General features: G+C 44.6%; 1 protein-coding gene across 3 annotated transcripts in view; it reads right to left on the reverse strand.

The window, feature by feature from the left end:
- Nucleotides 1-10,013, reverse strand: part of SH3BGRL2 (SH3 domain binding glutamate rich protein like 2) — a 52,001-nt gene extending 41,988 nt beyond the window's left edge. The window contains exons 1-2 of one of the 3 annotated variants that reach the window (XM_077289836.1): nucleotides 9,633-9,891; nucleotides 8,438-8,544 (exon numbers count right to left, since the gene is read on the reverse strand). In XM_077289836.1, coding sequence (XP_077145951.1) covers nucleotides 8,438-8,452 — 15 coding nt within the window. In that variant the 5' untranslated portion in view covers nucleotides 8,453-8,544; nucleotides 9,633-9,891. The other 2 variants (XM_077289834.1, XM_077289835.1) reach the window with 2 other exon arrangements.
- Nucleotides 10,014-11,632: the final 1,619 nt, after the last annotated feature.

Consider the following 11,632-nt stretch of genomic DNA (forward strand, 5'->3'; position numbering starts at 1 on the left):
ACCTGTGGGTTCAAGGTGCTCAATACACATCTAGATAAATTCCCTAAGGGGTCTAGTTTCCAAAACGATGTCACGGGTTGAAAGTTTCGACTGTATAGGCACATCATGGGCTCTCCAAACGCGACATGGCATCTGTGATGGTGTGATATGCTATGTGGGTATCATTTTTGTGTATATTTCTATTTTACTTATTTTCATGGTGTTCTCTTGTAGAAGGAGTTATTTGCTAATTGATGAATGGCTGTTGCTGCCATTAGATATCAGCCCCCACAGGACTGTATTGTATGCTAATGACATGTTGACCTAGCTTGTTGAAACAATGAGCCCCTGAGACCTCCCCCTCCTGACCTGTGAATGAGGAGGGAGACTTGTAAATATCAGGGAGGTGAGACACAGATCAGTATTGTGTGGAATGATGATGTGTTCACAGGATCTCAGAGAGAAAGAAGAGTATATGGACTATGCTATCTTCTGTCTGCTGGATTGTTGGACTTTTATCCTGTTACTGAACTGCATTCGTGTTCTGGACTATTTTATCCTTTGTGTGGTGGATCGTATATGGACCTTTCGTATTTTTGCCTAAATAAAAGGTCTTGGGATTGTTCACTCTTCGCTGGCTGTTGATTGTGTGGTACCGGAGAAGGACCCCGTGACAACTGGTGGCAAGCAGAGGGATCAACAGAGCGTAACCTAAGGGAGAACCACCCACAGAGTGAGTACAGAAATTGGATTGTATCCAGTTTACAGGAGAGAGCCAGAGACCTGGGCCTGAACTACCAGGGACTGACTAAAGAGGCCTTAATTGACCTACTGGTGAGTGCCAGCCCGGCCACCTCCTCCCATATGTCTGAAGGACGAGCACTGGAGAGGAGGACCCCCACCCCAAAAAGCCAGTGGGTGGTGTGGTACAAAGAAGAGATGGCGGTTTTGGGCCCAGGCGTCTCTCAGGAGTACAAAGAGGAGGCTGCCCGCCAGGCACAGCAGAGACAAGCAATGGAGCTTGAAAGAGGGAGTAACACAATGTGGAATGTAAACTCAACGATCTGGGAGCCTGTACGGATCACCCGGACAGAGTTTAAGCCATTTGATGAGGCTTCCGGAGATGTGGAGGGGTTCTTCAAGGACTTTGAGCAGCAGTGTGCTGTGATGGAGGTGCCCCACTCAGGCTGGATGCGTTTGTTAGTGGGACTCCTGAACTATAGCCTGGCGGAGGCTTACCGAACCATTGACTCACAGCGGAATCGGGATTATAACATTGTAAAGCAGACTATCCTGGATTACCATGCTATCACCTGAGACTTATATAGGGCCAAGTTCTGAGACCTCCCATGCACTACGGGGGGATCGTTTCGGATGTATGCACACAAGATGTCCCAGGCATGTCAGAGATGGCTGGAAGCAGAAAACGCCTTTACTGTGGAAGATAAGGCGTTCCTTATCGAACAATTTCTTGCCAAGAGCACCGCAGAGGTACGGGAATGGGTCTGGGAGCGCACGCCGTGCACCGTGGATAGAGCTGCAGTCCTGGCCGATGAAGCCCTTACTATCCAACCGCAATGGAGGAGGCTTCTGGACAATGAACCACTGCCTTCTCCCGCCCCCCTCCGATTATACAGTGGGGCAAAAAAGTATTTAGTCATTCAGCAATAGTGCAAGTTCCACCACTTAAAAAGATGAGAGGCGTCTGTAATTTACATCATAGGTAGACCTCAACTATGGGAGACAAACTGAGAAATAAAAATCCAGAAAATCACATTTTCTGGTTTTTTTATCATTTTATTTGCATATTATGGTGGAAAATAAGTATTTGGTCAGAAACAAAATTTCATCTCAATACTTTGTAATATATCCTTTGTTGGCAATGACAGAGGTCAAACGTTTTCTGTAAGTCTTCACAAGGTTGCCACACACTGTTGTTGGTATGTTGGCCCATTCCTCCATGCAGATCTCCTCTAGAGCAGTGATGTTTTTGGCTTTTCGCTTGGCAACACATATATTACATATATGGTTGTTGTAGACCTCTTTCTACTGAGTATAAGGGTATAAATCAATCTCTCTGAAAAACCTCTTAGGTTTAATAGTTGCCTTTCAAACACCAGGCTGTCAACCGTAGGCCCTTCACATGAGGGTGGTTGAAGGGACCCTGAGAGAGAAGGTCCTGAGTCTCTGGAAGGACCCATGGATCTGAGACAGACATGGCTCTGAGGTAGGAAAACCATGGTCTCTTGGGCCAAAATGGCGCTATTAGGATTAGGTTTGCTTTGTCTTCTCTTATCTTCCTGATTACAGTCGAAAGGAGTATTAATGGAGGAAAGGCGTAAGCTTGCCGGAATGTCCATGGAACTTGGAGAGCATCTAGGATATCGGGGTTGTCGGACTGGAACAATGAAGCAAACTTTTTGACTTGTCTGATGTTTCTTGTTGCAAAAAGGTCTATGTCGGGAGTGCCCCACTTCTTGGCTATCATCATGAAGATACGCCGACTGAGTACCCACTCTCCTTGATGGAGAGTGTGATGGCTGAGGAAATCTGCCTTTGAATTGTCCACTTCTCTGACATGCAGTGCTGACAAAGACAGAAGATGTATCTCGGCCATAGATAGGATATCGTCTGTTATAGACATGAGAGCTCCTGATCTCGTTCCTCCTTGATGGTTTATATATGCAACAGATGTCATGTTGTCTGAAAGTATTCTTGTGTGAGTTCCGTGTAACTGCGGAAGGAATTTACATATGGCATGATAAACTGCTTTAAGTTCCCTTTCATTAGATGAATCGTTCGACTCACTAATAGACCATTGGCCTTGAACTATCTGGTCCTCCAGATGTGCCCCCCAGCCAGTAGGACTGGCGTCAGTAAAAATTATTTTTGAAGGTTTAATCACCCAAGGGACTCCACCGACCAGATGATCCGGCTCTAACCACCAGTAGAGGGACGCTATTACATTTAATGGGAGGTATAAACGACTACCTAAATGGCCTTGTAATTCCCCTTCCTCCCGTAAAATTGTGTACTGTAACCGCCTAGTGTGGAATTGAGCCCATGGAACCGCCGGAATGCATAATGTAAAGGAACCTAAAAGGGACATACCTTCTCTAAGGGAGATTACAGGGTTATTAATCACCGATTGTACTTTCTTTTTTTATTATTGACTGTTTGGATTCTGGAAGGAAGCATCTCTGACATTCAGAGTCTAGGATAAGACCCAGGAATGTTTGACGGGTTGTTGGAGATAATCTGGATTTTTCCCAGTTAATCAGCCATCCCATTTCCTGTAGGGATGAGATCGTATTAAGATAGGCGCTGTTCACATTGTGAACCCCTCGGGTTCACGTCCTTCCCTGGAGCTGCAGCTCAGTCCTGGTTGCACTGCTCCGTAGTCTGCACTCTGCTCCAGACTTCCTACTCTCCACTGTCTCTCACCTACTAACTCCCTGACTCCTCCTTCAGACCAGGATATATCTATCTGAGGGAAGCTCCCCTGAATCTGGGTCCTGAGCTCCCCCTTCTGGCCTGGATTCAGAATGTGCTATGTGTAGGTGCTTACCTGGTAAAGAGAATCCTCCTTGCCTCCAAGCATGATATCGCCCTCCCCGAAAGGAAGGCGACATCACTGTAACAACCGGTTACCTGGGGTGTTACACGTGCATGCTGCAATTTTTTTTCCTGACTACTTGGCCAAATGAAAAAAAAAAAAAAATCAGTCATGTGCATGGCCTCATTGAATAACATTGGTCCAAGTGTGATCCGATCTTTTGACATATCACACTTGGACCAAAACTATGGTCATCTGCGAGAGCCCTTATACAATGTGGAGTTTGCTATAAAGCCTCATTCAGATCTCAGTTTTTTGCATACAAGTGCCGTCCATATTTTACAAAGAAAAAAAAACAACAAAAAAAACCTGTATCTGTGATATTCTAAGGGGCCAGTCACATATCTGAATTTTCGCTGACTGAAAAGTCAGTGGCAAAATGGTAGATTTTGATCCAAGGGTCAGATCAAAATCAACAATGCAAGTCTAGGTGTCCGTGAAAAAAATCAGACTGATTTTTACAGACTGTCAAAGAGGAATAGTTGGAGAAACTTTCTTTTTCTTCATGTATGAGAAAAACTGATGACACTTGGACAACACACTGAACAAAATCGGTCCGTTTGTCTCGTATATGAGAAGAACTGATGTCTGAATGAGACCTATGGCTTATTATGGAAAATCTGTGACAAAAAGGAGTCAAAACTATATATCTAGTAAATAAAGCACGTTATAAGGATACGCAACCCCTCACAACATCCCATAAAACTGCTGATCTGACGTTACTGTAAGGTCTGACAGAGTGTCATTAACTTTCTGCCATTTCTTATAGTGTATGGCAACTTTTCTTGGCTTCTCAAGTCAGAGCAGACATGCTTTTCTATGTAGTAAATTGCTAATTTTGGTCAACATGTTCCAATCTGTCCCAGCAGTTGTGATTAGTGATGTGAGAACATTGCAGCAAATATTTGCACCTAGGTTCTGTACACAGAAAACACAATATACTCATAAAGCACTACTGCGGAAAACAAGGAGTGCTTGACATAGGTGATTCACTACAAGCCGGATAACGTCCCGTGCGTGTAATCACAGACGTAGGGGGGAGGGGGTCAAATAGGATAAGGACTCATTCAAAACACTGTATAGGTATGGACCAGTCACATTAGTAGTGGTTGTGACAGCAGTCGATGTGGAGCAAGCTTTGTGTCCTTTTTAGCATAACTATCTAAAGGTACCGTCACACTAGGCGATATCGCCAGCGATCCGTGACGTTGCAGCGACCTGGATAGCGATATCGCTGTATTTGACACGCAGCAGCGATCTGGATCCCGCTGTGAAATTGCTGGTCGCTGCTAGAAGGTCTGCACTTTATTTGGTCGCTAGGTCGCCGTGTATCGCCGTGTTTGACAGCAAAAGCAAGGATACCAGCGATATTTTACACTGGTAACCAGGGTAAACATCGGGTTACTAAGCGCAGGGCCGCGCTTAGTAACCCGATGTTTACCCTGGTTACCAGCGTAAAAGTTAAAAAAACAAACAGCACATACTCACCAGCGCGTCCCCCAGCCTCTGCTTCCTGACACTGACTGAGCGCCGGCCCTAAACTGAAAGTGAAAGCAGAGCGGTGACGTCACCGCTGTGCTGTTAGGGCCGGAGCTCAGTCAGTGTCAGGAAGCAGAGGCTGGGGGACGCGCTGGTGAGTATGTGCTGTTTGTTTTTTTAACTTTTACGCTGGTAACCAGGGTAAACATCGGGTTACTAAGCGCGGCCCTGCGCTTAGCAACCCGATGCTTACCCTGGTTACCCGGGGACCTCGGCATCGTTGGTCGCTGGAGAGCGGTCTGTGTGACAGCTCCCCAGCGATCAAACAGCGACGCTGCAGCGATCGGCATCGCTGTCGCTATCGCTGCAGCGTCGCTTAATGTGACGGTACCTTAACTCTTGACAGTAGGCACATGTTGTGAGGTTTTCAATGCGGGAAAAATCACTTGTCTGAATTGTGCCTTTGACTGTTACAGGGTCTGATCACAACAAACTGTACATGGACATAGTCTATAGAACAATGCACAAAATCGATTTTGTATAGGAAAAAAATAAATAGAAAATGATCACATTGATAAGCCCCGAAGTTACGTACACACCACCGTATTTTCAGTCAAAATGGTGTCTGTGGAAAAACTGACATTGCACAGACAACACCCGGACCCAAGTTATTTAATTGGGCTGTACAGGTGACCATTTTTTCTATTTCTTTTTTTGTTTTACTTGGACCAAAAAAAAAAAAAAAAAAAGCAACGTGCACTGTTCTCTTCCATATTTCAGATGAGACGCCTATTGAAGTCTATGGGTGCACAAATTAAGAGACCCATAAGGTGATCCATACAGCATCTTATTTTTACTAATACCATGTGGATGACAAAACAGAAGAAGAAAAAGAGCTACGGTAACTAATTTTTTAGACCTAAGGGCTCATTCAGTGGTCAGTCTTTCATGTACACGTTCTATCCGTGTTTATCACATATAGAACTTGGACCTATGATAATCTATGGGGCTTTTCACATGACCGTGTATTTTGGTGGACCAAGTGGTCTGCACAAAACCAAAGAGACATGTCCGCTATTAGGGCTCATTTCCACTTGCGAGAAAAATAACGGTCCGATTTATGGACCGAAAAAACGGAGGTAAATCATGCGAGTGTCATGCCATTTTTTATCGCAACATCCGTATTGCTGTCCGATTTTTACGCACCGGTGTCCTTTGAAAATCCGGCAAATCAGTGCTGTGTACAGTGAAATCACACTGACAGATTAGAGTAGAATAGATATATACACATAGAATAGGATATTATATATATATATATATATATATATATATATATATATATATATATATATTTTTTTTTTTTTTTGCAGCGCTAGATAGCAGAAATGCCGGTAATTCAATTGCCGGCTTTTGCCATCTCTTTCACAAACCCGACAGGATATGAGACATGGTTTACATACAGTAAACCATTTCATATCCCTTATTTTATTACATATTCCTGACTACTAAGAAGTGTCTTTGTGTAAAATTTGGTGGCTCTAGCTATTAAAATAAAGGGTTTAAATCATGGAAAAAATTGGCGTGGGCTCCTGCGCAATTTTCTCCGCCAGAGTGGTAAAGCCAGTGACTGAGGGCAGATATTAATAGCCTAGAGAGGGTCCATGGTTATTGCCCCCCCCCCCCAGCTAAAAACATCTGCCCCCAGCCACCCCAGAAAAGGCACATCTGTAAGATGTGCCTATTCTGGCACTTGGCCACTCTCTTCCCACTCCCGTGTAGCGGTGGGATATGGGGTAATAAAGGGTTAATGCCACCTTGCTATTGTAAGGGGACATTAAGCCTGGTTAATAATGGAGAGGTGTCAATAAGACACCTATCCATTATTAATCCAATACTAGTAAATGGTTAATAAAACACACACACACATTAGGAATAAAGTATTTTAATGAAATGAAGACACATGGTGTTGTAATAGTTTATTATACTCTCAATCCAATTGAAGAGCGTGAGAAAATATTCAGAAAAATTCCCATGCTCGAGTTTATACCAGCAGGGGGCGCAGCACCACAAGTCTAGGTAACTACGTTCCCCTGCTTTCCATTCATTCCCCAGATTTTACAGGCAGTAGCACAGCTGCATTAGCAGAGCTCCTGGCTGTACAATTATTTAACCCCTTCAGATGGATTTACAGCGTGGGACAAGACTGAATGACGGAAGGTATGGGATATTGTTGTTTTTTTATTTTAACTTCGTTTCAGGTGACAAGGGTCTTCAATTGGATTAAGAGTATAATAAACTATTACAACGCCATGTGTCTTCATTTCATTAAAATACTTTATTCCTAATGTGTGTGTTTTATTAACCATTTACTAGTATTGGATTAATAATGGATAGGTGTCTTATTGACACCTCTCCATTATTAACCAGGCTTAATGTCACCTTACAATAGCAAGATGGCATTAACCCTTTATTACCCCATATCCCACCGCTACACGGGAGTGGGAAGAGAGTGGCCAAATGCCAGAATAGGCGCATCTTACAGATGTGCCTTTTCTTGGGTGGCTGGGGGCAAATGTTTTTAGCCGGGGGGGGGGGTCCTATAACCAAGGTCCCTCTCTAGGCTATTAATATCTGCCCTCGGTCACTGGCTTTACCACTCTGGCGGAGAAAATTGCACGGGAGCCCACGCCAATTTTTTCTGCGATTTATCCCTTTATTTTAATAGCTAGAGCCACCAAATTTTACACAAAGACACTTCTTACATTAGTAGTCAGGAATATGTAATAAAATAAGGGATATGAAATGGTTTACTGTATGTAAACCATGTCTCATATCCTGTCGGGTTTGGGAAGGAGATAGCAAAAGCCGGCAATTGAATTACCGGCTTTTCTGCTATCTAGCGCTGCTATATATATGTCTCACTGATATATCCATCTATATATATTTTTTTTTTCTATGTGTATATATCTATTCTAATCTAACCTGTCAGTGTGATTTTACTGTACACCGCGCTGAATTGCTGGCTTTTCAAAGGACACCGATGTGTAAAAATCGCACAGAACTCGCATGGTGCGAGTGCTGTGCGATTTTTTTCTCGCACCCATTGACTTACGTTGGCAAGTCTTGTCCGAGAATTGCAGCAATACGCAGCATGCTGCGATTTTTTTCTCAGCCCGATTTCGGCTGAGAAAAAAATCGCAAATGAAAAGACACCTATTGAATAACATTGGTCCGAGTGCAATCCGATTTTTTATCGGATTGCACTCGTCCGTTTTCCTCACAAGTGGAAATGAGCCCTTAATCCGACTCTGCCAATGCAGATGGGACTGTGGGGGAAGAAAAAAAAAAAAAAAGACTACTCACCTGTGAGCTGTCCATTATTCATAGACTGATAAAATGATAGAGGTTTCTTCAGCTTCTATTAATTAATGTAAGACTGACCGAATCCTAATGGTAAAAAGGACCAAGCTCTAATAAAAAAAATAAAAAAATCAAAATACTCAGACCGCTCCGTTGAATATGAGAAAAATCACTGCTGTCTGTGGTCACATGCACACAGTTTTTTTAACCTCAGTATTTGTGCCAGTTTTTTACCTCAGTATTTGGCTGCCATCACACTAGCAGTATGTGCTCAGTATTTTACATCAGTATTTGTAAGCCAAAACCAGGAGTGGAAAAATTAGAGGAAAAGTATAATAGAAACATGCACCAATTCTGTATTTATCACCCACTCCTGGTTAAAATACTGACCAAATACTGCTAGTGTGACGGCAGCCTTTGTGTTAGTTTTTTACCTCAGTTATGTGTGTCAGTTTTTTACCTCAGTATGTGTGTCAGTTTTTTACCTCAGTATGTGTGTCAGTTTTTTACCTCAGTATGTGTGTCAGTTTTTTACCTCAGTATTTATAAGCCAAAGCCAGGAGTGATACAGTCTGAGGAAAACATGTCACCACTTCTGTATTTTTCACCCACTCCTGACTTTTTACTTACAAATACTGAGGTAAAATACTGAACAAATACTGAACGTGGCACAATTGTGATATTTTCCACAGACGGAGAAACTGGTGCTTTCCTGACAATTATGGCTCCATAAACAAAAATGTCAAAAACATTCTCAAGCGGCAGGAAGAGAGCCTGTGGGACAGGTCTAGCCTGCTATATACAGGCTGTATAGGTAGAGGAGTGGCACTATCAGACCCACTAAATTCAGCTGCCCCTTGACTTCCATACAATATACCACCCTGGGCCGGAGGGTCCACAGAGGGGGCAACAAATGGAGACCTTACTTCCATACATGACCCCAGTGTATATAACACGTCGGTAAAGCTGTACTAGGCAGAAAGGAGAGTGGCAGAGCCAAGCACTGTGCTGGAGTCAGCCCCCATCTATGTCATCAGGTGTATGGTGAGGGGGCCACGCTGGACCCATCCCCCACATAGACGATGCACACATATCCCACGGTGTATATTAATTCATTGGTCACTCAAACATCACAGACTTCGTAGAAAAACTAACGAAGCAGCATTAAGTGCCGGGGGAACTCCAGAGCCGCACTCACCGTGGTGGAGCAGGAGGAGGATGCCGTGTACACTCGGGTCACCATCTTCTCCAGCTGACGGGTGTCCTCCTAGGATACCTGCAGACTACAGTCACTGGCACACGATGAGGAGGACACCGGGGTGCGTGTCCCTAACGCCCCGGCCGACACTCTCTGCTACCTCCCACTGCACCGCCCAGGCCGGGGAGGAGGGGCCGGCCAAAGGGCTAGAAATATGGGCGCTGGGCTAGAAATATGGGCGCACGTAGCTGCACATTGCTGGCTTTACCGAACATTACCTCAACAGTGCAAAGGCACAGCCCCGAACATGGTGGCACAGCCGAGCGCCAGTAATAAAAAACGGATATGTACGGCTCGTGTAATATCATTTAAAACCGCATGGTATATGAGTATGTAGCGCCACCTGCTGGACGCCTACTGCATTACCTGGGATTGTGGTGACCAGGATTAGTAGTGGTGACCTAGAAGACTACATCAGCGGCTGCACACCGGTAGGGCAAGAGCACACGGAGGTTTTTAACGTGGATTTAGTCAGTCTTTTAACCCCTTCATGTGATAATCACTCTGGAACGCTTCAACATATCCAAATGTTTCTAAGACTGGTTTTTCATGACATATTACATGTACTTCATGGCAGTGGTAAAAAATTTTGTTAGGAGGTGATGGGGCCCTCTGATGGCACTGATAATGAGGCATTCTTATCTTACGGCACTGATGATGGGGCCCTCTGATGGCACTGATAATGAGGCATTCTTATCTTACGGCACTGATGATGGGGCCCTCTGATGGCACTGATAATGAGGCATTCTTATCTTACAGCACTGATGATGGGGCCCTCTGATGGCGCTGATAATGAGGCATTCTTATCTTACAGCACTGATGATGGGGCCCTCTGATGGCGCTGATAATGAGGCATTCTTATCTTATGGCACTGATGATGGGGCCCTCTGATGGCACTGATAATGAGGCATTCTTATCTTATGGCACTGATGATGGGGGTCCTCTGATGGCACTGATAATGAGGCCTTCTTATCTTACGGCACTGATGATGGGGCCCTCTGATGGCACTGATAATGAGGCATTCTTATCTTACGGCACTGATGATGGGGTCCTCTGATGGCACTGATAATGAAGCATTCTTATCTTACAGCACTGATGATGGGGCCCTCTGATGGCACTGATAATGAGGCATTCTTATCTTACGGCACTGATGATCGGGCCCTCTGATGGCGCTGATAATGAGGCATTCTTATCTTATGGCACTGATGATGGGGCCCTCTGATGGCACTGATAATGAGGCATTCTTATCTTACGGCACTGATGATGGGGCCCTCTGATGGCACTGATAATGAGGCATTGTTATCTTATGGCACTGATGATGGGGCCCTATGATGGCGCTGATAATGAGGCATTCTTATCTTACGGCACTGATGATGGGGCCCTCTGATGGCACTGATAATGAGGCATTGTTATCTTACAGCACTGATGATGGGGGTCCTCTGATGGCACTGATAATGAGGCATTGTTATCTTATGGCACTGATGATGGGGCCCTCTGATGGCACTGATAATGAGGCATTCTTATCTTATGGCACTGATGATGGGGCCCTCTGATGGCACTGATAATGAGGCATTCTTATCTTACGGCACTGATGATGGGGTCCTCTGATGGCACTGATAATGAGGCATTCTTATCTTATGGCACTGATGATGGGGCCCTCTGATGGCACTGATAATGAGGGATTGTTATCTTACAGCACTGATGATGGGGCCCTCTGATGGCACTGATAATGAGGCATTCTTATCTTACGGCACTGATGATGGGGCCCTCTGATGGCACTGATAATGAGGCATTGTTATCTTATGGCACTGATGATGGGGCCCTCTGATGGCACTGATAATGAGGCATTCTTATCTTACAGCACTGATGATGGGGCCCTCTGATGGCACTGATAATGAGGCATTCTTATCTTACAGCACTGATGATGGGGCCCTCTGATG

The sequence above is a fragment of the Ranitomeya variabilis genome, chromosome 2, assembly GCF_051348905.1.
Source record: "Ranitomeya variabilis isolate aRanVar5 chromosome 2, aRanVar5.hap1, whole genome shotgun sequence".
In the NCBI taxonomy this organism is placed as follows: domain Eukaryota; kingdom Metazoa; phylum Chordata; class Amphibia; order Anura; family Dendrobatidae; genus Ranitomeya; species Ranitomeya variabilis.